This window comes from Rhinolophus sinicus, chromosome 13, assembly GCF_057876585.1.
Source record: "Rhinolophus sinicus isolate RSI-liver-muscle chromosome 13, RSI-T2T, whole genome shotgun sequence".
In the NCBI taxonomy this organism is placed as follows: Eukaryota; Metazoa; Chordata; class Mammalia; order Chiroptera; family Rhinolophidae; genus Rhinolophus; species Rhinolophus sinicus.
In genome coordinates this window covers 48,143,587-48,168,713 of record NC_142513.1, presented here as the reverse complement: position 1 = coordinate 48,168,713, position 25,127 = coordinate 48,143,587, and the positions used below count along the sequence as shown (strand labels likewise).

The 25,127-nt window shown below is 52.0% G+C and overlaps 1 protein-coding gene across 2 annotated transcripts in view; it reads right to left on the bottom strand.

The window, feature by feature from the left end:
• Positions 1-25,127, bottom strand: part of ATP10A (ATPase phospholipid transporting 10A (putative)) — a 111,811-nt gene that overhangs the window by 22,320 nt on the left and 64,364 nt on the right. For both annotated transcript variants that reach the window (XM_074317770.2, XM_019753226.3), the window contains exons 3-10: positions 20,058-20,143; positions 13,698-13,804; positions 13,356-13,487; positions 12,270-12,400; positions 9,977-10,229; positions 8,229-8,446; positions 5,627-5,821; positions 2,811-3,360 (exon numbers count right to left, since the gene is read on the bottom strand). In XM_074317770.2, coding sequence (XP_074173871.2) covers positions 2,811-3,360; positions 5,627-5,821; positions 8,229-8,446; positions 9,977-10,229; positions 12,270-12,400; positions 13,356-13,487; positions 13,698-13,804; positions 20,058-20,143 — 1,672 coding nt within the window. The remainder of the gene's footprint in view (positions 1-2,810; positions 3,361-5,626; positions 5,822-8,228; positions 8,447-9,976; positions 10,230-12,269; positions 12,401-13,355; positions 13,488-13,697; positions 13,805-20,057; positions 20,144-25,127) is intronic.

The following is a 25,127-nucleotide window of genomic DNA, read 5'->3' as shown; positions in this document are numbered from 1 at the left end:
CCCCTCTGTCCTCTAGACTGGTGAGACCGTGCTCCTGGTTCGCAGGTGCCTTCTCCAGACATTGCTGCACCGAGGGCTGGACAGTCACCGGAAGAACCAGTGTAGGGTCTGCATTTGGTGAGCAGAGGGCAGAAGGGTGCAAGGGATGCAAGCTCACTGCACACGACCCCCAGGGAGCTGGGGGGCCAGGGAGGAGACGTGCTGGGCGCTGTGCCCATGCCCCCACCGGGGCACTGCAGGCGACCCTCAGGACCCCTGAAGTGACCCTTCTACTCGCTATGTTTAGGCGTGTTTTTCAAGTGCTCAAAGTGAAATTCCATTTCTTCTATGCTTTAGAGACATTCATTTCTCCACAAGGAGTGTCATGTTAGTAAGGCGTTAAACCAAGAACGTGAGTCTGGTCCTTCGTTCATGCCTGCGCTAATGGACTTACTGAACAGCAGCAATGCGTGAAACCCTCGCTAGGTGGCGCCCTACTCTCCATACTCCATCCATCGTCGGGTGCCAGCTGGACTGAACCACAGGCAAGTGACTCTTAAGCGGAATGTACCAGAGGGAAGGGAAAGGGACGGACCTCGCGTATGCTTTATGCCTACACCACACCAGGCACTGTGCCAGGACGTGGGCAGGGGCTTCCTGTGAAGTCAGCACCCTGATTTCTTTTCTACAGATGGGCAAGTAAGGCACAGAGAGAGTGAGTGATCTGTCCTGCGTCCCCCCAGCCTGGGATTTAACCAGAGGTCTGTAGGAGGGGTGAGCAGAGTCCCCGCCTTCTCCCTGATCCCACACACCATCCTGGACTAGGACACACCCCCTCTAACCCAGTCAACGGGGCCATCAGCTCAGCCTCCTCCTGCCATTTTTAGTAAAAGTGTTGTGAGCTCTTTGAAGCATGCTGGATTAAAGCCGGAGGCTGACACTCGTGTGCCCTCCTGGCTTTATCACCTGCACACAGGTAGAGCAGCTTGGCAACACGGCTCTGCCTCCTGAGCACAGGTAGCCACCTGCAAGTCTGCCCTTCACCCCCTGCCCACCCCCCAAGAGAAAGTGGAACGATTTCTGCATAACGCCAGGTGTCACCAGTGTATGATTCTAGGTGATCCCAGAGCCATCCTACAGTCCCTCTCCCGGGAGCCCATCAGGGTCTCTGAACGTGCTGAATGCTGTCACCTGGGGTCTACATGTAGAACGGATGCATCCAATCCCATCAGAACCACACACTGCATGGAAATTCCCCACGGAAACCAGAGAGCTACACAGGCTGCTCATTTTGAAATTTTCCCCTTTGGCGCCACAATTTGGGCAACCTGAGAGTTGGTGCAATGCCATTCTTTGGCCCCAGGCTGCACATGGGCTCCCTGCACCCCTGACCTTGAGGTTGACTCTGGGTGAGAAGAGTTTTGTTTGTGATTTGCCTAGAAACTTGAGACTTTTTCTCATTTAAAAAGTGCATTGCCAGTGACGTAGTGTGGCAACTGCAGTGGCTTCTGTCCCTTACTGGTAGTGTCCCTTACACAGCTCAATGGGGCTGCGCTCTCCCACTTCTCCTGCCACCCTGTCCTGCCCTTGCATGCTAGGGCTGATGCCTGCCTTTTATCTTAACCATGACCCTTTGTTAAGTGGTCAAGTCTGAACCACAGCAGTCCATTAACCTGTCTTCAGTGCAAAGCTGTGGAACAGGACAGAGATGATTTTCCCCCCAGTAGAATGAAGTCTCAGCTAATTTCCACGTGTATCTGTTTCTCTTTTGTGCGGATGCAAAATCAAATTTCAGAATGAAGAGGCTCTTGGAATGCAAAGCCAGCCTGTGGACTGCATGCTAGGTCCCCCTAGAATGGGGTGCAAAGGCAAGTCCTGCCCACAGTGGGTCACCCCCATTTGCAGAGCCTTACTTGCCGATTCAGCTCAGCTGCCTTTGGGAGGCGACAGCTCTGATGGGAAAACAGGTCTGTCCACAGACCCTCAGGTGTGCTTTCCCACCACGGAGTGGGCCTGGGCCTGGCCTTCGGGGCCAGGAGTCCCTAAGGCGAGAGGACAGAGAGGACTGTGGGAAGCAGCTGCATCCCAGAGCTCGGGAAGGGCGTGGCTAGCCTACAGTGTTTCTGGGCAGCTTGTACCAGAGCGGTTTCCGAGTTTCCAGGATTGGGCAGGTGGGGAGGCAGGTGGCCTCCTCCTGGGAGCAGTATCCTCACCTCTGCCCAATTCACTCCCCCACAGGTCAGATGCACATGCCTTTGTCCTCTGAGTACGAGGGACGGAAGGGTGACTAGGTGTAATTGTGGGGTGCAGGTCTTCCCCCTCCCCTGTCCCGAAAGATTGTATCTGCAAACAGGTGGAAGCCCGCCCGTCTGCTCCATAAAGTGCCACTCTCTACACCAGTGGTTTTCAAACTCCCCCTTTTCAACCCAAAAGTTAAAATGGACCAAGATGGAGCTGCTGAGCCCAAAGTCAGGACAGAGGGCGCCAGTGGGAAGACAGCAGCCCGCACTCCCTGGACCCCCACTGGGCAGCTCCACAAAGGGGCTAGAAAACGTGGAAACCCAGGAAGGGACCTTCCGGAGCACCTGAAAATTCTTAACCTTCACTGTCTACACTTACACCCCGATGCTAGGCCACACCCCCGACACCCGCAAACCCACTGTGGGGAGGTGAGTTGGCAAATGAGCCCTCCGCCCCGCCCCCAGCCTTCTAGTCCTGACCCTTCCGGAGAGGGGAGGCGGGTGCGCCCCCTGGGGGAGGGCCCAGGAACTCGCCCACAGGTGGGCGAGGCACAGCGCTGGTTTCTGGGGCCCTCCGTGGGGGGCGGGTACCTGAGGCGCACGGCAGCAGCAGGTCCATTACCACCGAGTCGGCGCCCTTGGTGTAGACATTGATCTCGTCGGTGAGCGGGTGCCGTATCACCACAGACATCCTCTTGCGGATGGAGTCGAAGCCCAGCGTGTGCAGGAGCTCGAAGGTGAGCCTGCCCAGGTGTGGCAGCTCCACGGCCACCTGGTCGTGCAGCCGGCCGGCCAGCGCGCAGTTGTAGGCGCGCGCCGCGTACACCAGAGCCGCCTCGTCGGGGCTCTCGGCCTCGTAGCGCAGCTCGGGCTTGTGGTCCGGGGCCCAGCCGGCCGCCCCGCTGCTGTAGCCGTTGCTGGTGATGACCGGCGCCGGGCCACCCAGCCCGTCCTCCAGTCTGAGCAGCGAGCTTTCGGTGGACAGAGCGGACAGGGAGCTGGACCCCGACTTGTGGGTGGCCTTGGTGATGGCCAGGTTCCCGAGGCTGCTGCAGCCCGAGGTCAGGCGGCTGGGCGAGAACCTCCGCAGGAAGTCTTCTATGGTCTTCACCGGGGACTTCAGCTCGAACCTCACCCTCACCTGCAGGAGAAGCAGGCAGCAGACAGGTGAGGGGTGTCTCCCAGAGCCCCGCCCCGCGGCCACAGGGCACGCCTCCACTGCAAGGCGAGTGGCAGCCAGAGCTGGCGTCTCGTCCTTGAGACCATCTTGGCCTCTTGCACTTCACTTAACAAAGGTTATGCCACATGCATGCTTTTAGGATGTCACCAGGGCCACAGTTGGGGCCCAAGTGACTCAGTGGTGTGTAGCTGATGGTGCCCGCAGGCTTTGAGACTGTCCCTCTGCTGGCTGTCCCCTAACCGCAGTGGGCCGCTGCTTTGCAGAGAAGGATCAGAGGAATGGCTGGCTTTTCATTGTTTAGCAAACATCCAGCTTTTTCCTTTTTTCCAATTATAAAACCACTTAACAAAAGACCAATTATACATTCCTCTGAATTATGTCCATACAATATTTAAATATACAAATAACATTCCCAATCCCAGAAGAATCGTTCTAAACAAATGAAAGATACAGACAAATTCAGGATCTAAATCATTAAACACATTTAAAAAAAATCACAATAAATTATATATCTTGTAACAAGAAATGAAAACAAAATGATAGTTATAGACAATTGTTAAAGTTTCAAAAAGCTGCACAATGGAGCAACAGAAAAACTCATTATGTAAATGAGCTGTTCCCTAATGTGGCTATAATATACCTGTCTTAATTTTCTGCTAGATGACAGATTTAGAGCAGATGCTAAAACCATAAAAACGTTGAGCCATAGTTACCCTAAATCTTTGTAATTTTGCCCACGTGCCTCGAGTTTTGAATTAGAGTAAGAGCCTCCAGAAAAGTCAGGTATTTGGTAAAGCACAGCACACAGACCAGTCTTGGTGAAGGCGCTTTTTCTTTGTCCCTTTGGTGACTTTCATGTCACCTGTCCAGGTGGCTGATTCAGTCAGCCACGCGGGAGCTCCTGCAGCCCCAGGAGCCCTTGAGGTGCCGCTCACCAACCCGTGGGAGCAGAAAGGCATCGAGAGACAAGTTCGTGCGTGGTCTGAGGGTGGGTGACAGAACATTCTGTCCCTACACGGAACTCACTGCCTGTGTGGCCATCAGCGCACAGCTCACTGTGTTGGGATCGTTCTCACTTATTCAGTAACTGCAAAAATGCCTGGGTCTGCCAGACAGCCCCCCCGCCCCCCTCATCTCTCCCAACCCCCCCAAAGCAGATACTGCCCAGGGACTCAGCCAGGGTGATGGAAGAGCCTGGGGCCAGAGCAGAGACAAGAGGCAGGAAGCAGCCCTGGGCGGGATGGCCACTCCCCCTGGCCACGCCCCCCACCCCACCTTCCATTGGCGAGGCCTCTGCAAGCGGGTGTGGAGGGTGGGGTCATGAGGGGGCACTGCTGCCGCAGAGAAGTCTGACACACCCCATGCTCGCCCTACATCACCCACCAGTGGCCCCTTCAGTGCAGCCTGCGGAATGGGCTGACCCAGCAGTTGGGGAACGGGCCTGGAGAGCGGCTCAGAGGGCATGTCCACCACCCACATCCCGGCTGGAACACCTTCGTTTTTATCCATTTAAAGCCGGCTGGCTGCACTGTGGACACCCTGGCTTAGGTCCCCCCTTTGCCCCACGGACCCGGCCCACCTGAGGACTTTCTGAGGAGCACCTGTTACAGAGGGTCCCTGCACACAAAAACCTTACTGTCCTGGGGGGAGCCTTACTGTTAGCCCAAACAAACACCAGGGTGGTGTTGCTATACTTCCACCACCTTCGGTAAGTCCAGCTGACTCGGGACCACTTCTCCTTCAACACCAAGGTTAAGGCCTTTATCACCATCAGACACATTTACTGTGTGCCAGCCCCCACTCAGCCCTTTCCTGAACCCTCAACCTCCCCCCCCCCATCTAAGACGAAGTGCCTGAGCGATGGGAACAGAAGCCGCTCAGCTGAGTAGTGAAGTCAAGGCTAGAGTCGGGGTCCCCAACCCATTCTGCCCTCTCTCCTGTGTGAATCTGGGACCCTGAGGCTCTGGGGAGGTCGTGTGGGGGACGCACCCTGTGGCCTCCGCCCCTCGTCTGGGGCTCAGAGGGTGTCCTCTCCCACTTGCCCCACGCCTGGCCCCCACCCGCTGATGTATGCCCATCAGCGCACACCTCCATCTGTTAGGGTCATTCTGCACCCCCTTACACCTGAGAGGTGGAAAGGGAAAAGGACGGCCCTCAGGAAGACTGACCACAGGGGGCATCACTGAAGGTCAAGGGCGTCGTCTCGTGGGGACACCTCAGAACTCGCCTTTTGTCGTGGCTGGTTTGGGGATGTGACCACCACTGTGTTGCAGATGGTGAGCGCGATGAAGAAATCGAAAACGTCAGCCAGCTCGGGCGAGAGGCGGGCCAGCGGGTGCTCCTGGCACCTCGCCGTGGCCAGGCACCTGTCACACTCGTTCACCTTCTCAAGCAGCTTTGGGTCGGGCGTGATGTCCTTCTCCTGGAAGAAAGCCGAGGCCGCGGGTGAATCTGACCCCGTGACCGCTAAGGGTCTTGCTGCCTATGTAAGGCACCTTGATTTTATTATAAGCTATAAACAGACCTTCCTCTCACACATACACATACGCCATTTTGTAATGAGAAATTATGCATAATTTTAGTTGTATAAGACTATCTAACTTATATATGAAATGCATATGAGGTCAGACAATTCACGAACTCATCCTATAAAAAGTGTTCCATACCTCATTGCTAAATATCACTACAGCCACCTTCGAAATACTCCCCTTGGGAAGCTATGCACCAATGCCAGTGCCTAGTCCACCCTTCAAAGCAATTTTGGAACTCTTTTTCTGGAATGACCATCTAGAGCTGTCATTGTATTACCCTTGATGTCCTGAATGTCATCAAAATGTCTTCCTTCAATATCTCCTTTATCTTTGGGTAAAGAAAGAAGTCGTTGGGGGCCACATCAGGTGAGTAGGGAGGGTGTTCCAATACAGTTATTTGTTTACCGGCTAAAAACTCCCTCACAGTGTCCTGTGAGCTGGTGCATTAACTTTTTCATGCAGCCTTTTCAGCACCTCCAAACTTGGTTAACTGTTTGTCCAGTTGGTACAAATTCATAACGAATAATCCCTCTGATATCAAAAAAAGTTAGCAACATCGTTGCAATAAGTTCACGAACTTAATTGTCAGACCTCATACACTTACATTTTACATGAGATATTTTATACATTCCCTTTGGGTAAATACCCAAATGGTAGCTCTAGTTTTAACTTTTTAAGGAGCCTCCATACTGTTTTGCACAGTGGCTGAACTAATATATATTTATTCCCACTAGTGGTACACGAGGGTCCCTTTTCTCCACATCCAGGCCAGCACTTGCTATGGCTTTTCGTTTTGATAACGGCCATTCTAATAGGTGTGGGGTAATACCTCACGGCGGTTTGATCTGCTTTCCCCTAACTTAAACTTACACAATATTTTATGTCAATTACGTCAGAATAAAAAAATATATATATAAATTGGCAGTTTCCATTTTCCCCCAAACTTGATAGTGTCTGGATTTCTCCAGGCCTGTAGAATTACAGCGTCCCCCCCTTACCTTGGGGGCATTACGTTCCAAGACTGCCAATGGATGCCTGAACCCTCTACATGCTGTGCTTTTTCCTATGCACACCTTCTCACTCACAGGAAGCACTGCACGGCTTCTCTGTGGCACATCCGAGTTGCCAGCCTCACGACTCTTGTGCTTTGGGGCCATTACTAAGTAAAATAAGGGTCACTTGAACACAAGCCCTGCCATAACCCTGGGGATCGATCTGATGACTACAGGCGGGAACGTGACTATAGGCAGGAACGTGGACATGCCGGACCAAGGGGTGAGTCACATCTGGGGCAGGACGGAGCAGGACGGTGTGAGATTTCATCACGCTGCTCAGAACAGCTCGCAATTTGAAACTTATGGATTGTTTACTTCTGGAACTTTCCCTTTTATATTTGCAGACTGCAGCTGACCTAAAGACAAACTGCAGATGGGGGCGGGGTGGGGGCACTTACTGTATTTGAAAACAGCTTTTAACAATTTCAAAATAGATGTAGTACCATAATTTGACCATTCATTTATCACTAGATCCATGTTTTCACTGTTTTGCTGATGTAAGTAACACACTGATAAACTTCTATACATGGAAATCTTTGAATCGCTAAATTCCTAGGCCAGAAAGTTTGAAAATTTCAAATACTGCTGACTTAAATTTCTAAATTGACGTCAGGGAAACTTGTTTGTTGGCTGGTCCTGCCACGTGTGAGAGCCCTTCCATGTGCCCCATACAAACCCACCACCAGGGACCGCAGTCCAAGGTCACCACCTCTAAGTGGCAGTTCCTATGCGTGTTTTGAAGGACAGAAAAGAATGAGGCCCCCACAGAGTGAGCAGAATGGATGCTCCTTCTCTGTTCCTAAAACACTGTAGAAGTGAAAGGCTCTTTTAGAAGCTGTCGCTCGCTGACTTCCGGAAACATCTGGGCAGCCGACAAGGTCAGGGAAGAGGAAGTTTTTTTTTGTTTGTTTGTTTTTTTTGAGGAAGTTCTACTGGATCTGGGCTCATCTAATTAAGACTTTTTGTTCTCATTTGGTTTTGCTTTTTCACAGCTGTCACGTTGCTCTGCTTTCATTTGGCAGGACAGACTTCCCTCTGTCACCCGGGTGGGTGGCTCACCGAGTCCCCCAGCCTCAGGAGACGAGGTCGAGGGGCCGCGTCCCTGTGGTGTCAGCCGGACGGCCTGGCTCACTGGGCAGAGGCGGGCCCAGCTCAGCTGTGTGTGGTGCTGACCACAGCGCTTCTGGAGGACGGGGAGGGGACAGAGGGCAGAGAGGTGGCAGCGCTGGCTGGCAGGACTCACCATGGGGCTGCTGAAGGCCGTGTGCTTGGACAGCATGCTGGCCCGCCTGGCCTCGGCCCAGCTGCCCGAGCGCCGGTGCGACATGGTGCCCGGGGCCCTGTGCAGGCCGCGGGTACTCTGGTGGCTCCCAGTGCTGCCACGCTGGGGCAGCGAGCCCCCCCTGGGCCCCGTGTCTTCCTCCTCTGAGTCTCCTTCCTGGTACCTGGCCAGCCGCTGTGCTGTGGGGAGAGTGACATGGGTGACATGTCATGGCACTGACTTCTCAGAGCATGCGCCGCTGTCCCTCTAAGATGGTAAGGCCACCTTTCACGAGGGTCCCACTGAGGGATGGCGGATGCTGTCACTTCAGTCAACCTGATGAGGCTGACTCATCAGGTGAGAAAACGTCACAGGTGAGAAAGCCGAGTCTCAGAGAACTTACTGAGCTTGCTGAGGTCACAGGACGCAGGGGCTGGGGGATGGGGGTGGCACCCAGGCCCGTGGGATGCCAAAGCTTGATTCCTGCCCGCTATAGCGCGGTGGCTGCCTCACCCCACAGACAGGCCAGGTGAGGCAGAGACGGGCTCACACGGCCCCCTGTGCAGGGGGCCTCGGCGGGAACGGGGTCTAGGGCAGGTGGCTGGGAAGGCCCCACCCAGAGCAGCCGGGCTCCAGGCTTCGCCCTCCTTCCCAGGGTCACGGGGCCACTTGGCTCGTGTTGCGCAGTCACACAGAAGAGACGGTTGTGTCCATCTGTGTGTCTTTGTGCACACGCGTGTGTGTGAGGGTCTGTGTGCATGTGTGTGTGTATGAGGGTCGCTGTGCATATGTGTGAGGGTCTCTGTGTGCATGTGTATGAGGGTCTCTGCATGTGTGTATGAGGGTCTGTGTGCATGTGTGTGTGTATGAGGGTCTCTGTGCATGTGTGTGAGGGTCTCTGTGCACGTGTGTGAGGGTCTCTGTGTGCATGTATGTGTGTGAGGGTCTATGTGTGCATGTGTGTGAGGGTCTCTGTGTGCATGTATGTGTGTGAGGGTCTCTGTGTGCATGTGTGTGAGGGTCTCTGTGTGCATGTATATGTGTGAGGGTCTCTGTGTGCACGTATGTGTGAGGGTCTCTATGCACATGTGTGTGAGTCTCTGTGTGCACGTGTGTGTGAGGGTCACTGTGTGCACACACGTGTGTGTAAGGGTCTCTGTGTGCACGTATGCATGTGAAGGTCTCTGTGTGCACATATGTGTGTGTGAAGGTCTCTCTGCACATGTGTGTGACGGTCTCTGTGTGCACATGTGTGAGGGTTGCTGTGTGCACACACGTGTGTGTAAGGATCTCTGTGTGCAGATATGTGTGTGTGAGGGTCTCTGTGTGCACATGTGTGTGAGGGTCTCTGTGTGCATGTGTGTGAGGGTCTGTGTGCATGTGTGTGAGGGTCTCTGTGTGCACACGTGTGTGCACATGTGTGTGAGGGTCTCTGTGCACACGTGTGTGTGTGACGGTCTCTGTGTGCATGTGTGAGGGTCTCTGTGCACGTGTGCACATGTGTGAGGGTCTCTGTGTGCACGTATGTGTGTGAGGGTCTCTGTGTGCACGTGTGTGAGGGTCTCTGTATGCATGTGTGTTTGTGTGTGTCTGTGTGCCCCTGTGTATGTGTGACTGTGTGCACCTATGTGTGTGTGTGTGTGTGTGTGTGTGTGTGCAGGCTGGCACGCAGCCCTGGCTGCAGCAGCTCTCTTGCGCTGCCCAGACTGGGCGCCGTGCTGCAGACTCACCGTTGGCATCGTGCGTGTACTCTATGCCGGACACAGTGCATTTCCGGAACACCATCTTGTTCTCGGTGAGCGTGCCTGTTTTGTCTGAGAAGACATACTGGATCTGCCCCAGGTCTTCTGTGATGTTCAGAGCACGGCACTGCAGCCGGGAGCCCGTTTCCTCGTCATACAGCTCTGCATCCTGGTTGATGAAGTACACTTGGCACACTTTGACGATTTCAATGGAGACATACAGGGAAATGGGGATCAAAACCTGGAAGACACAGGCGCAGCGTGAGCGAGCCTGGGGCCTGGGAGCTGCACGGTCAGCCCAGTCGACTTAAACGACACATGACCACAACCACAAGGAAGTACTGTACCTTTAAGAGCTTAAAGAGCTGGGTTTAGAGTCAGTATTGGAAAAGTGTTAGGATATTGGCAAAGAGTGTGACCTAAGACAGCCTACGGTGCACGGCGCAGCGGAGTCCACCGTGGTGTCTGGCAGTATGGTAACCACGGCCTGGAGAGAAGCAAGCATTCTCGCATCACTAAGTCATGCTTGAGAGAAGCTAAGAGGAGAGAGAGAAGAGAAAGACAAAACACAGGGCACAGTCAGCGTCCTGTCCTCCTCTGAAAGGCACCTTGTGCACAGCGGCCCTCGCCCCCCCAGGCTATCCACGGGCTCCAGGCCACAGGGGCTGCCTGACCCTGGGACGTGACCCCACAGTTCAGAAGGGACAGTCTTTTCAGAGGCTGGTTTTGAGTTGAGGAGAATGTCTGTGATGTACAAAGAGAAGAAAGCTCTGAGAAAATTATTCACAGTTATGATTTGACAATTGCAGAATAACCACTATGAAATCAACATTTAATTTTTTCTTTTCTTTGTGGAATAACCGTGTAGGGGTTCAGAATACCATTCAGACTAACTGGTTCTCCTGCTAAGTATGTCAGTGTGACACCTACTAACTCAAGGCTAGAACAAAATTTGCAATTATAAAAAACACTGAGTGAAATAAGTCAGACAGAGAAAGACAGATACTGTATGACCTCACTTATATATGGAACCTAAAAAAACCAAACTCATAGAAACAGAGAACACACTGGTGGTTGCCAGAGGTGGTGGGTGTGGGGAAAAATAGGTGAAGGGGGTCAAAGACACATACTTCCAGTTACAATACATCAGTCCTGGGGATGTGATATACGGATGGTGACTACAGTAACAATTCCGTATTGTACATTTGAAAGGTGCTAAGAGAGTAGGTCTTAAAAGTTCTCATCACAAGAAAAAATGTGTAAACTATATGTGGTGGTCATTTCACAATATATACATAAATCAAATCATTGTGTTGTATACCTGAAATGCATGCAATCTTATATGTCAATTATACCTCGATAAAATTGGAAAAAATGTTACAGGAAACACGAATAATTTATAAAATAATAAATGAGTTCCTTGAATAATTCAGAACCTCCTATGAATCACCATAATGGTTTTGATCTCTTCTTCCATCAAGCTTTTCATGAGAACAACTAGGAAATCAATCACCACGTTGAGTTTCAAAAAGCCCCCTGCTCATTCGGAAAGTTAAGGAAGGCTGTTTCCTACTGTGTGAAGCACACGTGGAAAAGGACAGCAGAGCGGCCCTCCTCGGCAAAGGCTACGCAAATGTCCTCTGGCCACGCTGTCCCCAAGGATGCTCACTGTCCCTTCTCGACTCTACTGGCCATTGGGCTCAGGTTCCCAGGGACTGGGAGTCACTGAGGAGGAGTGTGAATGAATAATAACTGTAATGATAATTATGGTGATAATGATAATAAAAAGCAACACCGCTGAACACAGTGTGAGAGCCTGAACTGAATCCTGGCACAGAAAAAGCACAGGAGTGGGAAGCCTGCTGGAATCTGAATGAAGTGTGGCGTTTAGTTCACGGCAGAGTGTACGACAGTGACACGTTCATACTCGGGAAAGTGGGTGAGGGACACATGGGAACTCTCTGTACTCTTTTTTGCAACTTATCTGTAAATCTTAAAATGTTTCCAAAATTAAATGTAGGGGTTTTTTTTTTAGAAGTAACTGAATGGAAAAACAAAATTAAAAATAGTCAAAACAAACCCCTGGAGGCCTAAGCATCTTAAGAACTTGACAATCACCCAGGAAAAGCCCCTCTAGATAAATGAGGTGGAAGAGCAAAGAGCGGCACGTTAGGAAGGTCCATCTGTGGTCGTGCCAGTGCGAATTCCCAGAATTCCCAGGGGTGTGGTGGCGTTACGTCCCCGTCAGAACAGTGAGGCATGGTGGGCTCGGGACGGTTACCTGCAGGACTATTATCATTGTCAGAAATGAGTACACTGCAGCTGTGACTGGGGACAAAGAGCTGCCGTCAGGCTCGGGGACTTCAAATAAGGCTTTCTTCTCTTGGTACCGCTGTACCCACAGTCCGTGTCCTGCAGCAATGTTCAAAGGGAGGTGTCATTCATCCAGTGGAAATGTTAGAACACGGCTAGTGCAAATTAAAGCGAAGCTTTGAGACAATCACTCGACGCGGGCGCAGTGGCCCTCACGAGCCTGCCTTGTCACGTGAGAGCAAAGCACAGGTGTGTCAGGCACCCACCATCAGGCTGCCGGGAGGCCCTGGGACGTGGGGTCCTCACACTCGCGCGTCCCACCATCAGTACCAAACAGCACCACTGGTCCCAACATGCCACCGGTGGGAAACCTCCTGAAAGGACTTTCCCAGCGTGTGTGTCTCGCTGGCAGACTCTGGACCCTGCCCATTACTGTCCCTTCCGGGGGATGCCAGCTTCTCGAGAAACCAGTGGCCATGCACATCATTTCACCACCTGGGTCCCACCCTTGCTGGTGACAGAAGCCCCTGCCCCATCCGTATGCCTAACATCTTTTACACTGAGCTCCTAGACCACGTTGCAGGAGGCTGTGGGACCTGGTGATGGTCACTTACCGGGAGGGTCTGCACACTTCCCTCCGAGGGGCTCCTAAGGCCAGGCTGGGGGGCCATCCAGGGTGGAGAGCCCCAGGGCCCGTGTGCAACCTGACTTCTGCCCCCTCTGAGGGTCCAAGTACTTTTCCTGCTCCTTCCATGGGCTTCCCATCTGCTCCTCCTGCTCTTACTCCTAGTTCACCGCCAGGTAACTGGCGCTTCTCCCACTGGAGTCACTGCTGCTGGAGAGACCCCATCATCCTCCATCCCGGAAGTGCCGAGCCCCCTCCTCTAGGCATCTCAGTGTGGCCCCTGCCCCTGGAGTCCCAGCTGGTGACACGTGTGCAACTGAATGCCACACGTGAATGTCAGAGCATCTGGACGAGACACGGCAGCCACCAGGCTTGCATGGAGGCAGTCCCATGATGCCCATGTGATGGTGACCCGTTGAGGACACTTACCAACCGCTGAGAACAGAGACATACAAACGAGGAGGAGGACACACCAGAGGACGTCACAGTTCATCTGACGCTCGAGCCGGCTGCGCTTGTAGCGGGGGCCACTGTTGTTCAGCAGGGCCTTGGTTTCGTGTCCTGTGGGGACGAAGGGACGTGGTGAGTCAGTGCCCCCAGTGAGGGGATAGGCCCCATGGACGGCCCCTGGTGAAGCTCCCAGGATGGGCGCAGTCACAGGAGCAGGGCACAAAATGACCCTGAAATACATGACAACTGTGGAGAGAAGCTAAAACACCAACAGAGGGCTCGTTGGCTCCGGAGATGGTTACACACGCCGCTTCAGCCTACCTGCGTAGATGACGATGCCGACGACAGCCTCTGTGTTTCTGACGGTGCACCCTCGCAGCAGCACGTTCTCCTTGTGCAGCCCCACCTTCTCCCCGTCCTCGTGCTTGCTGTAGGGGGACAGGTGGCACGTGTCACTCACTCGGACACCTACATGCACCTCGCATCTCACAACGCTGGGGATGGAAGGCCTGGGCGGGGCCTGGGGGACCCCAGAGTGCGTGGTTCAACTCGGTGGATCTCCATAGGGCTGAGGGGGAGCTCATGCTCGCGGGCAGCTGGGCTTCTGGAAGCATCCAGAGCCTGATGTTGGTTTACTTTGCCCACAGGCTTGGGGAACTATTAAGAAATATGTGTATGGGCCTCTGCCCCCAGTTCCTGACACAGGTCTCCTGAAACGCTGTAAACAGTGGTGCTGGCAGAACCTTCTGTTCTAGCATTTAGCCTTGATCCCAGCTCCCCGCATGGCGCTCCCAAAACCCTTAAAGTTTTCTGAGTGATAAGAACACCAGGAACACCTTTTGTTCTCATAGCTGACCTCCGACCCTGGCTGTTCTGGACACAGGGCACTAACTCCCCTGGAATTTCCTGGGTGACAGGACTCTTTTGTTCTAATTAAGGTGACGCTGGCTGCGCTCCTGGATGGGGGCTGGCTACCACAGTGACCTGCACCGAGCACACGGAGGTGGAGGGGGTGTGGATGGCCCGCACATCCCTTCCATTTGGATGCTTTGCCAGAAACCGTGAGACAGGCAGTGATCCGTCCTCCTGCCTTCTGTGGGCTTCTCTAGCAAAGGAAGGAGGAGGTTGTGGGAACCTCTGATTTATCAGAAGCACAAGTGACACCCTGGACTCGCACGTGGCATCTGCAGTGGGGACAGTCTTGTGAGACTGAGCCCTTACCCTGTGGGGTCTGATGCTGTGTGCAAGTAGATGGTGTCAGAATTGAGAAACTGTGGCCACCCAGCTGGTGTCACAGGATTGCTCGGTGTGGGAAAACCCACATGTCAGATGTGGTGTGATGGCCCCAGGTTTTTCTTCACCACAGGGATGCACCACAGCCAGAGGCAAACCGGGAGCATCACCGAGCTGGGACGGTGACCACAAATGCCCTGAGGGGTGGCCTCCTGCCATCTCCTGTGCATCACAGAGAACACGTCTGCTCATCACACCTCATGTCCCAGAAATACAAATATTTCTCTACAAAAGGGGATGGTATTGGTTTTAGCAACATTTTCTACATCTCCTTTTTCTTATAAAGAGTCATAAAGTTATTAGAAATAGTAACATATTAAATTTGAAATGTAGTAAGTTCTAGGACAGAATTTTATAAATTTGGCTTCACTTCTATTTAATTCAGAGGGACAGTCCGAGTTTAAGCCACTGGATTTCAAAGTCCTTCTTTCGGCCCACTAAGGACAGCCACATCCCCACCATGTAGGACAGGACACCCTGTGCTAGGATGACACTGGGACACGTGGTCCCGGGTCACAAGGGAAGGCCCTGGAAGCTTCCGGAACTAGAGCAGGGGCTCGGCCTAACCCACACCAGGCAGTGCCACCACGGGGGTGCTTTCCGAGAAGCCACCTGCTGGCACCATCAGTGGGTAGCCTCGCCACCCCTCCCCCGCACCCACAGCCCAGACTCCCCTGTGGTGCTGGTAGCTCTCCTGCAACTAGACCGGTGGCGCTGACCAGGGAGCAGGGCTGGTCTGAGGGTGTAAGGTAAGAGGAAGCCCTCAGGGTTTCCTGTGAAGCAGCACTTCCTGCCACATCCAGACTTCCTGTCATATGTGGATGTTGGTGACTTCCTGTCATATATAGATGCCAGTGACTTCCTGTCATATACGGACGCCTGTGACTTCCTGTCATATATGGACCCCGGTGACTTCCTGGCATATATGGATGCCGGTGAATTCCTGGCATATACAGACGCCGGTGACTTTCTGTCATATACGGACCCCAGTGACTTCCTGTCATATACAGACCCCGGTGACTCCCTGCCATATACGGAAGCCAGGGACTTCCTGTCATATACGGACCCCGGTGACTTCCTGCCATATACAGAAGCCAGGGACTTCCTGTCATATACGGACCCCGGTGACTTCCTGCCATATACGGAAGCCAGGGACTTCCTGTCATATACGGACCCCGGTGACTTCCTTCCATATACAGAAGCCAGGGACTTCCTGTCATATACGGACCCTGGTGACTTCCTGCCATACTGGGACACTGGTGACTTCCTGTCATATACAGATGCCAGTGACTTCCTGTCATATACAGATGTCAGTGACTTCCTATCATATACGGACCCCGGTGACTTCCTGTCATATATAGACACCAGTGACTTCCTGTCATATACGGACCCCGGTGACTTCCTGTCATATGCAGACGCCAGTGACTTTCTGTCATATAAAGACCCTGGTGACTTCCTGTCATATGCAGATGCCGGTGACTTTCTGTCATATAAGGACCCTGGTGACTTCCTGTCATATACAGACCCCGGTGACATTCTGTCATATATAGACCCTGGTGACTTACAGTCATATGTGGTCTCTGGTCACCAGCATGAGGGACAGGGCGACCACTCCACTTCAGACACAACCCATGTTCTTCACAACTAGGGCAATGCATACATTTCGTGGAGCAGAAGAGAAGCTAAACAATAAAGTCAAGGCCAGCACGCCTCCTGGGGACACACTTCTGCAGCCTGTCACTCACTAGTGCAGAGGACACGCAAAGGGACACGCGGGGGTGGGCAGTCAGCACTAGGTTGGCTCCGCTGGCAGTTCCTGACAGAGCAAGGCTTTGCCTTACAAGAGATTCCAGCCTGACAACGGCACTGCCGGCGAGGGCACGGAGATACCCGTGCATGACACTGCACTTGAAACCTGGCTCCCGCGTGTGCAGTGCCAGGAGGCTGTGTGACACCTGGACATGGAGATATTTCTCAGGGACAGCAGTGAAGAACGGACCACTGCAGTCAGAGCTCCAGGCATGCTCATTCAAAACACACTCAACAGAGACAAGGAAACTCTTTCCCATTAAGCTTTCTGTGACACGTCACACACTTTTAAACAACTCCTGTGCTTTCTAATGGGACCAAGCCAGACCGGAGGTGATCACCAGCAAGCCCATCGGCCAATATGAGGACCACGGCCGCAGGGACAGGCAGCAGGTGCAAGGGGACGGGGTCGCCGTCCTGAGGGGAAGGCCCCTGCGTCCGACGCAGAAGGAGCCAAGCCCCACTGAGGAGTGGCGTCAACCAGCGGGCATTCAGCATCTGCAGCACCGCCGTGGACTTCTGACAGGGGTCCCACTGGGAGCAGGACAGGCCCAGGGCTGAGCAGACGCCCACGAGAACATGAACCCATCAAGTTGCCCTCAGCGCCTGCCCCTTGCTTCTGGGTTGACGTGTGACCCCCCAGAATTTATGTTGAAGTGCTAACCCCGGTACCTGAGAATGTGATTGTATTTGGAGGCAGGTGTTTAACGAGGTAATTCAGGTAAAATGATGCCATATGAATGGCCCCTAGTGCATATGACTGGTGTCTTTATGAGAAGAAGAAACTTGGGCACAGAGACAGTCGAGAACAGTGGTTAAGACGATGTGAGGACACAGGGAGGAGATGGCCGTCTCCACGCCAAGGAGAGGCCTCGGGAGGGACTAAGCAGCCGACACTGACCTCAGACTTCTAGCCTCCAGAACTGGGAGAAAATACATTTCTGATGTTTCAGCCACAGGTCTGTGGTCAACCTGAGCAAATGGGTACGTCCTTTCCCGTTCAATCCGGGCCCCTTAGAAGGGCTCTTCTAGTTCAAATCCCCAGGCCTCCTGGCTCATCAAACCAATCTCTCCTCAATCAAAACTGTCCATAAGTGAGACGTGATAAGGGCTGTCTGCTGACATGTCCTGGCCACATGCAGGCTCCCTGGGAAATGGCAGAGCTCAGCTAATAAAATAAATATCCTGCCTGGCTGCTTTCCCAGGACATAACATCTCCCTGGCAGCACTCGCTGGTGGTGACAGTCTCGTTTCCTGGGTCCCGGAACGTGAAGGTGCTGACGGGCCTGCGACGGGGGTAGCAATCCACGGTTCAGACACAGAGGTGTAAGGGGACTCAGGACCACAGGCTGCAACACGAATGTCCAGGGATGCTGGGCAGCAGCTTGCAGCCAACTCCCACCCCAAGTCAGTCACCTCCAGCACCCAGAGCCCAGGGCCCTCCTGTTCCACCCAAGGCGGTGGCAGCACCGTCCCCCTGGCACTTGGACCAGCATGCTCGGGGGTCCTTCTAGACCCCTCCTTCCTCAGTTTTACATCCACTCAAACGTCAGTCCTCAGTGGCCCCCTGTGGGCTATTTCCTGGCCCCTGCCCCTGGGCGGCAATGTCATCATTCAGGTCCCTCACGTGTCTTCCAGAGCCTGCAACCCACCCCTCCCGGCCTGGGTGCCACCAGCCTCAGTCCCCATCCCTACCTCATATGGCCACCAGAGCATCTGAATGTCACGTTCTCCTGTGTGAGACCCTCACTGCCTCTGCTGGGCTGGGCAGCCTGGCCCCCGCTGCAGTCCCTTTGGGGGCCCTCCTTGCATAGGCATTAGACCCCGGCCACCCCACATTGCATGTCCTGCTTCCCAGCTGCCTTCGCCCAGTGTGACCTGTGCTGGCTTCTGCAGGAGGAGCTTGGCCATGCTGGGCTTACACTTTCCAGCACCAGGAGACTCTGCGTGCTGAGCTCTCCTGCACTTTCTGGTCTGCACGTCTCCATATGGGCTCCTCATGCTGTTCCAGGTTGCAGCCCTGATGCCTTCCTCGGTGCCCGGCAAGGGCTGGGTGTGCAGTAAGCCAGGTCCCAACTTACACCAGAAGCTCTGAGACATGCCCACTGTGAGAAGCAGAGCCCTGCCCCATCCCCACACATCTGTGGGGGCCACTCTGCCCGGCCCACTCTGCAACAGACAGGTCAGCTCGCACCTTGGAGCAGGGAGAAGGCCCTGCATTCTCCAGACAACAGGGCTAAGCCTGCGACACCTGATCAAAGCACAGAAGGTCTGGTCACATGTCCAGGTGGGTCAAACCCTCGTCCCTCAGCCTCTGCTCATGCGCCTCCATGCAGCAACCCACCACACATGCACACGCTCACACGTGCGCGCACACACACATAGACATGCACACACATTACTATTGAAATTTCAACTGTACATGAACGTAAACAGAAGGCTGTAATTACCTCCCATGCACCCACAGCCCAGCTTCACCAATGACCGACATGTAGCCAACCCTGTGTCACTGTCACTTACCTTTTGTGTCTGTCTCCTTTGGAGCAGGGGCTGGACTAGCTGACATGCTCTATGTTGTATCTTTTGTTTAATAGTTTGTTGTCTCTGTTGTCCCCTAACTAGAGCAAAATAAACACGAAGGCAGGACTCCTTGTCGGCTCCATCCAGTGCGGTGCCCTCAGAGCCTTGAACAGGCCTAGCACATAGTAGGTGCTCATGACTGGGAGGTTTAATGACTGGCAGATGAATGAATGAATGAATGAATGAGTGAACAAACTTCTTCGCAGGCTGCTGGAGTCTGGTGCCTACACTTCCTCCTACTCATGGGGCCACGTGTAGCCAGCCAGCCCCCTCGCTCCCCTCCCATTCCAGGGGCTGCTGGAGGAAGGGGAGGCAGAACACTCACTATAGGAGCCTTGACAGCTGGAGCTGCTGACAGGATCTCGCCAACTGGTTCCCAAAGCAGGCACAGGGCTCAGGTGCTGGTGACATTCCCGAGGGGCGACGTACGGTGAGGAGTATTGGATGTGTATTTCACAGTTGTGTGTGTGTGTGTGTGTGTGTGTGTGTGTGTGTGTGTACAGACAGCTATCATCTGTCTATCATCTATCTATCTATACAGCTGACCCTTGAACAACATGGGTTTGAACTACATGGGTCCACTTATATGCAGATTTTTTCAATAAATACTGTAAATACATTTTCTATTCCTTATCATTTTCTTAATAACATTTTATTTAGCTCACTTTATATTAAGAAAACAGCATATAATACATGTAACATAAAACATATGTGTTAATCGACTGTTTATGTTATTGGTAAGGCTTCCAGTCAATAGTAGGGTGTTAGTAGTTACGTTCTGGGGAGTCAAAAGTTATATGAGGACTTCTGACTGAGCGAGGGTCGGCACATGTAACCCCCATATTGTCCATGGGTCAACTGTGTGTGCATGCACGTGTGTGCATGTATGTGTGTGTGTACGCGTGCGCATACGTGTGCATGTGCATATATATGTACATGTGTATGTGTGTACAGCTTGTCACATAGAAGGACACACTCAGGCAGACGTGTGGTACTCACATGCAGCCCCGGAACCTAGTCAGGTCGTTGTTGGGTCTCTCACACTCGATCACGCTGGTGAAGGTCAAAGGGTTGAACTCGGAGACCTAAAATAACAGCACGTACACGTTAGAGAAGTCTGGGCGGAGGCTGCTACGTTCTGTTGCACCCACGGCTCGGGATTTCATGGAAGGACTTGGGCTAGTGCCCTTGGGAGTGCCAGCAGCACAGGGGACCCAGTCCCTGCCTCTTCACTGAGTCAGCAACGATAACTAAGCTTGTAGACTGAAGAGCAATCAGTAGCAGTGGTGAGCAGAGAGCCGAGAAGCCTGCTGCTCTAACGTGAAATAAGAGAATAGCAGATAAGAGCAAGGAAAACCAGTGACGATGGAAGGGGTGGCCTGGCTTTCTGAGACAGTCTAGCACCTTCCAATTTCCTACACAGATTTAGAGATGCAAATTCCATCTGGAAAATAGAAACTTACCATAAAGTATCATTTCTTCAATGTGCGCTAAAAATCCTTCACAGACATTTGATGCAAAACATTTAAATAACCAATGCGTAAGCCAGCAATTTCTGTATTTATTATTCTGCTCAGTGATAAAAACGACAGCTCACCACAAAGAAAGTCTTTCATTCATTCTGCCCTTGACAGATAGAACATATGAACAGATTGGGGATGGGGAGGAAGGAGAAAGGAGGAAATAGAGGGAATACGCCTTCAGGATAAATAACTGACTTCAGTTACTGGATTTTTAAAAACCAGCTCGCTGTGATCAGGTGTGCCGTTCTCTTTCCTCCGTCAAGTGTCACAACATGGTAAACAATGGAACTGTCTTGGCTCACACGAGGTACCATCATCAAAAAATGCACATGATTAAAAATCACAGAAGTGGCATAAACACTGCTGACCCCACTGGGTGATTATTACGCTACCACCACCCACCACAGACAGCCATCCTGGGAGCCACTGGAAAGTCAGTCCTGGCTGCTTTCCAATGGGTCGTGTATATGAGAAGGAGGACTCGCTAGGGGGTGGTCGCGCAATTCATAGCTGGAGTTAAAGTGCCATTTTCAAACGCTCTTCTTGAATTTGAATTAGCCATTAGCTCCTCTCTCCTTGAACTGCAATGGGCTCTCTGGCTCTACTTCCAGAATCAGGCTCTACTTCAAGCTGCCCTGTTTATTTAAAGCTGTGGATTATCCTGAAGCCAGTGGTTGCTTTTTCCAGTGCAGACATCTGCTACCCAACTGCCCAGGACGGTCACGAAGCGAGTGAGTTCCAGAGACACCGAATGGTCCTTGGCAGCCAAGGCGGGAGCCTTAAAATATTCTGTCTCTGTTTATTATTCTTTCTAAGAAAAATGTACTGTGTATGGCTCAGGAACGGTAGAACGTTCTGTCTCTGGGACGTCACTGATCCACTGGTAATGTCCTACCAATAGCCACGTGCCTCGGGGACATGCATGCTGCCCGGGGCCTGAGATGCTCGTGTCATCCGCTTCCTCTGGAACTGGGGAGGAAGCTGAGGAGTTTTAGAACCTGACACAGCTTTAGCGACTGCTGTGGGTTGAACTGTGTTCCCTCACCTGCACCCCCTGAGTTCATATGTTGAGACCCTATCCCCCCCATACCTCAGAATGTGACTGTATTTGGACATACAGTCTTGAAAGAGATAACTGAGTTAAAGTGAGGCCATATGGGTAGGCCCTGATCCAACAGGACTGGTGTCCTAAGAAGAGGAGATTAGGACACAGACACACACAGAAGGTTGGCCATGGGCGGACACAGGGAGAAGAGGGTCATTTGCAAGCCAAGGAGAGAGGCCTCCGAAGAAACTCATCCTGCTGACACCCTGTCTTGGACGTCCAGCCTCCAACACTGAGAAAATACACATCTGTTGTTTTAGCTCCCCCAGCCCCCACCTGTGATACTCTGTTATGGTGGCCCCAGCAGACACATACCATGTTTCCCCTAAAATAAGACCTAGCCAGACAATCAGCTCTAATGCGTCTTTTGGTGCAAAAATTAATATAAGACCCGGTCTGTCTTATTTCACTACTAAAATTAGTCTAGTATAGTAAAATAAGACCGGGTATAATATAATATAACAGTATAAAATAAGACCGGGTATAATATAATATAAATATACAGTCACATTCTGAGGTATAATATAATATAATATAATATAATATAATATAATATAATATAATACAATATAATACTGAGTCTTACATTAATTTTTGCTCCAAAGGATGCATTAGAGCTGATGGTCTGGCTAGGTCTGATTTTCGGGGAAACACAGTACAGAGACCGCCCTTTTATTTAAAAAGGGTTTCTCAGCTGGAGCACACCTTTTAGATGAGAAAATTCTACTTACATTGATTTTTCTATCTTACTTGGCCACATAGTAATACCTCCATTTGTGACATACATCTCAATATCATCAGCCACTCATCTACCCATCTGCTTCATTCCAAACTGGCCTCAAGGTCATGCCCTAGTCATCCATCAGCGACATTTTTGTCAACCTCTCCCCCCGGAGCATGGACAGAGTTAGAGGGTCCCAGTGCACCCTTCTATTTTGAGCATGCTAACTCCATTTTTTTTTTTTTTTAAGCAGATTTGCAGTTCTGGAGATAATGGGCTGCTGGTTCCAAACAAATGAACACTACAGAACTGTGTGCTTTAAAATGGTAAATTTTGTTATGTGTATTTTACCCCAAAAACCAAGTTAAGAAAGCAGAAATAAGCAAATCCTGAGAGTTGATAGTGAGAAACTAACCGTAAGCAGCAGATAGCCCGGCGAGTCTGGACTTTTCAGTATAAAGAGCCTCACACACAAGTAATTTTATTTTGTTTACCATGAGTTATGTAATTACGAAAGTAAGACTGAATATCTACACTAGTAACTCATCACAACAAAGATAAATAAGAATTTATATTTCGAAAAGTTCTGTTTTCCAAATCCACAGATGTAACTAGTTACTTCACGCATCGCTGTTTCTTCTAGAGTTTAAACTATATCCCAGTTACCCCTGCCAAGATGGTCCCAGTCGCAAGGGACTCAGGTTTCCCTGCGAGACGCTCCAGTGTACCTGCCCCACCCGGGCCAGCCGCTGCCCAAAGGATGAAATCTACATCCTGACACAGCGGCCAGGCTCTGTCCAGGGTCCCGGAGCTGCCCTGGTCCACTGCCACCCCAACACCTGTTCCTGCCAAGAGAGGAGCCCCGGAGAGTCCCACACCCCCCACGCAGCTTCCTTTGCCTTCCCCCCACCCCTGACTCTACCTGGCTAACTGCCCCCTGCACTTCTGGTCCTGGCGGCCCCTGGCCTGGGTAGGACAGACGGATGCTGCTCTGAGCCTGTACCGCCCCCCAACCTGCCTGGATGCAGCTGGTTCCCCTGCCCCTTCACTAGACCTCAGGTTCTCTGTGATCAGGAGACAGCCTTGAACACACACAGCCCGGGTGATGGGTGCTTATTCCGGAAGGCTCTCATGGACCATAAGCTTCGGCTGGGCCCTGGGGGCCTGGACCTCCTGCTTGCTGAGGGCCTGTCGCCGGCCGCTGGGGCAGGTGGGACAGCCAATGAGGCCACGAGGGCCCCTGTGATGTCCCAGAAAGCACAGTCCCTCTCCTGCAAGTGTAAGCACATTCCACCTGTAGCAAAATAAGATGATTTATTCATAGCCTCTAATCCAGCTGCTTATTTGTTGACTAAAAGCAAAAAAAATCTGACTTAATTTAAGCAAAGTATTTAACCCAAGTGAATGAAACAGTGACCCCAACATTCATTTTGCATTTTCAATCCAATTTATATTTACTACCGTGCTGCGGGAACTGAAAGGGGGGCAGACAGCCTGATACTGAATGAGCGAACGAATGAATGTACGGATTTACTGCAAAAGTTGTATTGCCAAATCAATATGTTCAGTTAGTTAACCTAAAATGTGAAAGAGTCTGTCTTTTCCACTGTGGTGTCCCCTGGCACATGTGGGTGCTCGATTCATATTTATTAGATAAATAAAAACCTGAATGAAACTGTAGGCGTCTTGGTACTGGTGGCAGGAGATGTCAACTGTGTGAGAAGCCTTAAATCAAAGTATCTTTCCTGCAATCAGTTTTATAGATTCAGTGTTACGCTGGGAATTCATGCCCCAGTACAAATAGAAATAGAATAGGAATGATCACAAAACACATTTCCGTGACTATTTAATCTACAATTGCAATAGTTGTGACTGCATTATTTAACGTGTCCTAAATATACTGAGCAGGAGAGCACAGCAGGCCACGACAGAGCACTGGGTGGCACTTAACACGCACAGGACCACGTCTGTGAGTGGACACCCACCCCGATGGCGTCAGTATCTCCAGGGGAACAAAGCTGATAGAGACCACGGGACGGACAGCAGGGCCTCCACGGGCCTTGCAGGGGGCTTCCGGAAGCTCCATGCCTTTGACAGCTCAGGCGAAACTGATCAAGAGATGTCTGCTGTCTTCTTTTCCTAATTGCACATTTTCCTGTCACGAGCACACGCTTCAGAGACCAGGTATATCTATCTTGGTTTGAAAGTAGAAAGCGAGCCTTCCTCTGTAAATCTGACCTGAAAATTAAAGTGCCAGCTGTGCCTTCTCCTCCTTTGTTCCCTTGCCCCTTTGCTGTTTCAGTCACAGCCTTGAAGCTTTACTTCAGATGGTGGCAAAATTCAAAGGCTCAGAGTGCCGGCTCTGAGCCTGAATTCTCAGAACCAAATGCCTTGCATTCATTCTCTCCAGCGACAAATGCTTCATGGGCTGTGATGGCCAACAGAGCCCCGCTTTTTCTTTTATCGGATGTGTTTAAGAGAATCTAAGGACTGGCTATGCCTTCAGACAGTGAGCAGGAAGGGCTGCTTCACAGAAAACTGACTTCAAAACCTACACGAGCTGTTCTCTAGAACAGATAGCCCTCCTAAAGGATCGGCTCTTACTCTGACACGGTGCCAAGCATGAAACACTCTACAGGATGCTGCCGGGCTCGTGTGCACCGCCAGCCTCCATGTCAGCCGTCTGCTCAGCATCCCTCTCCACCACTGGCGAGAGCAGA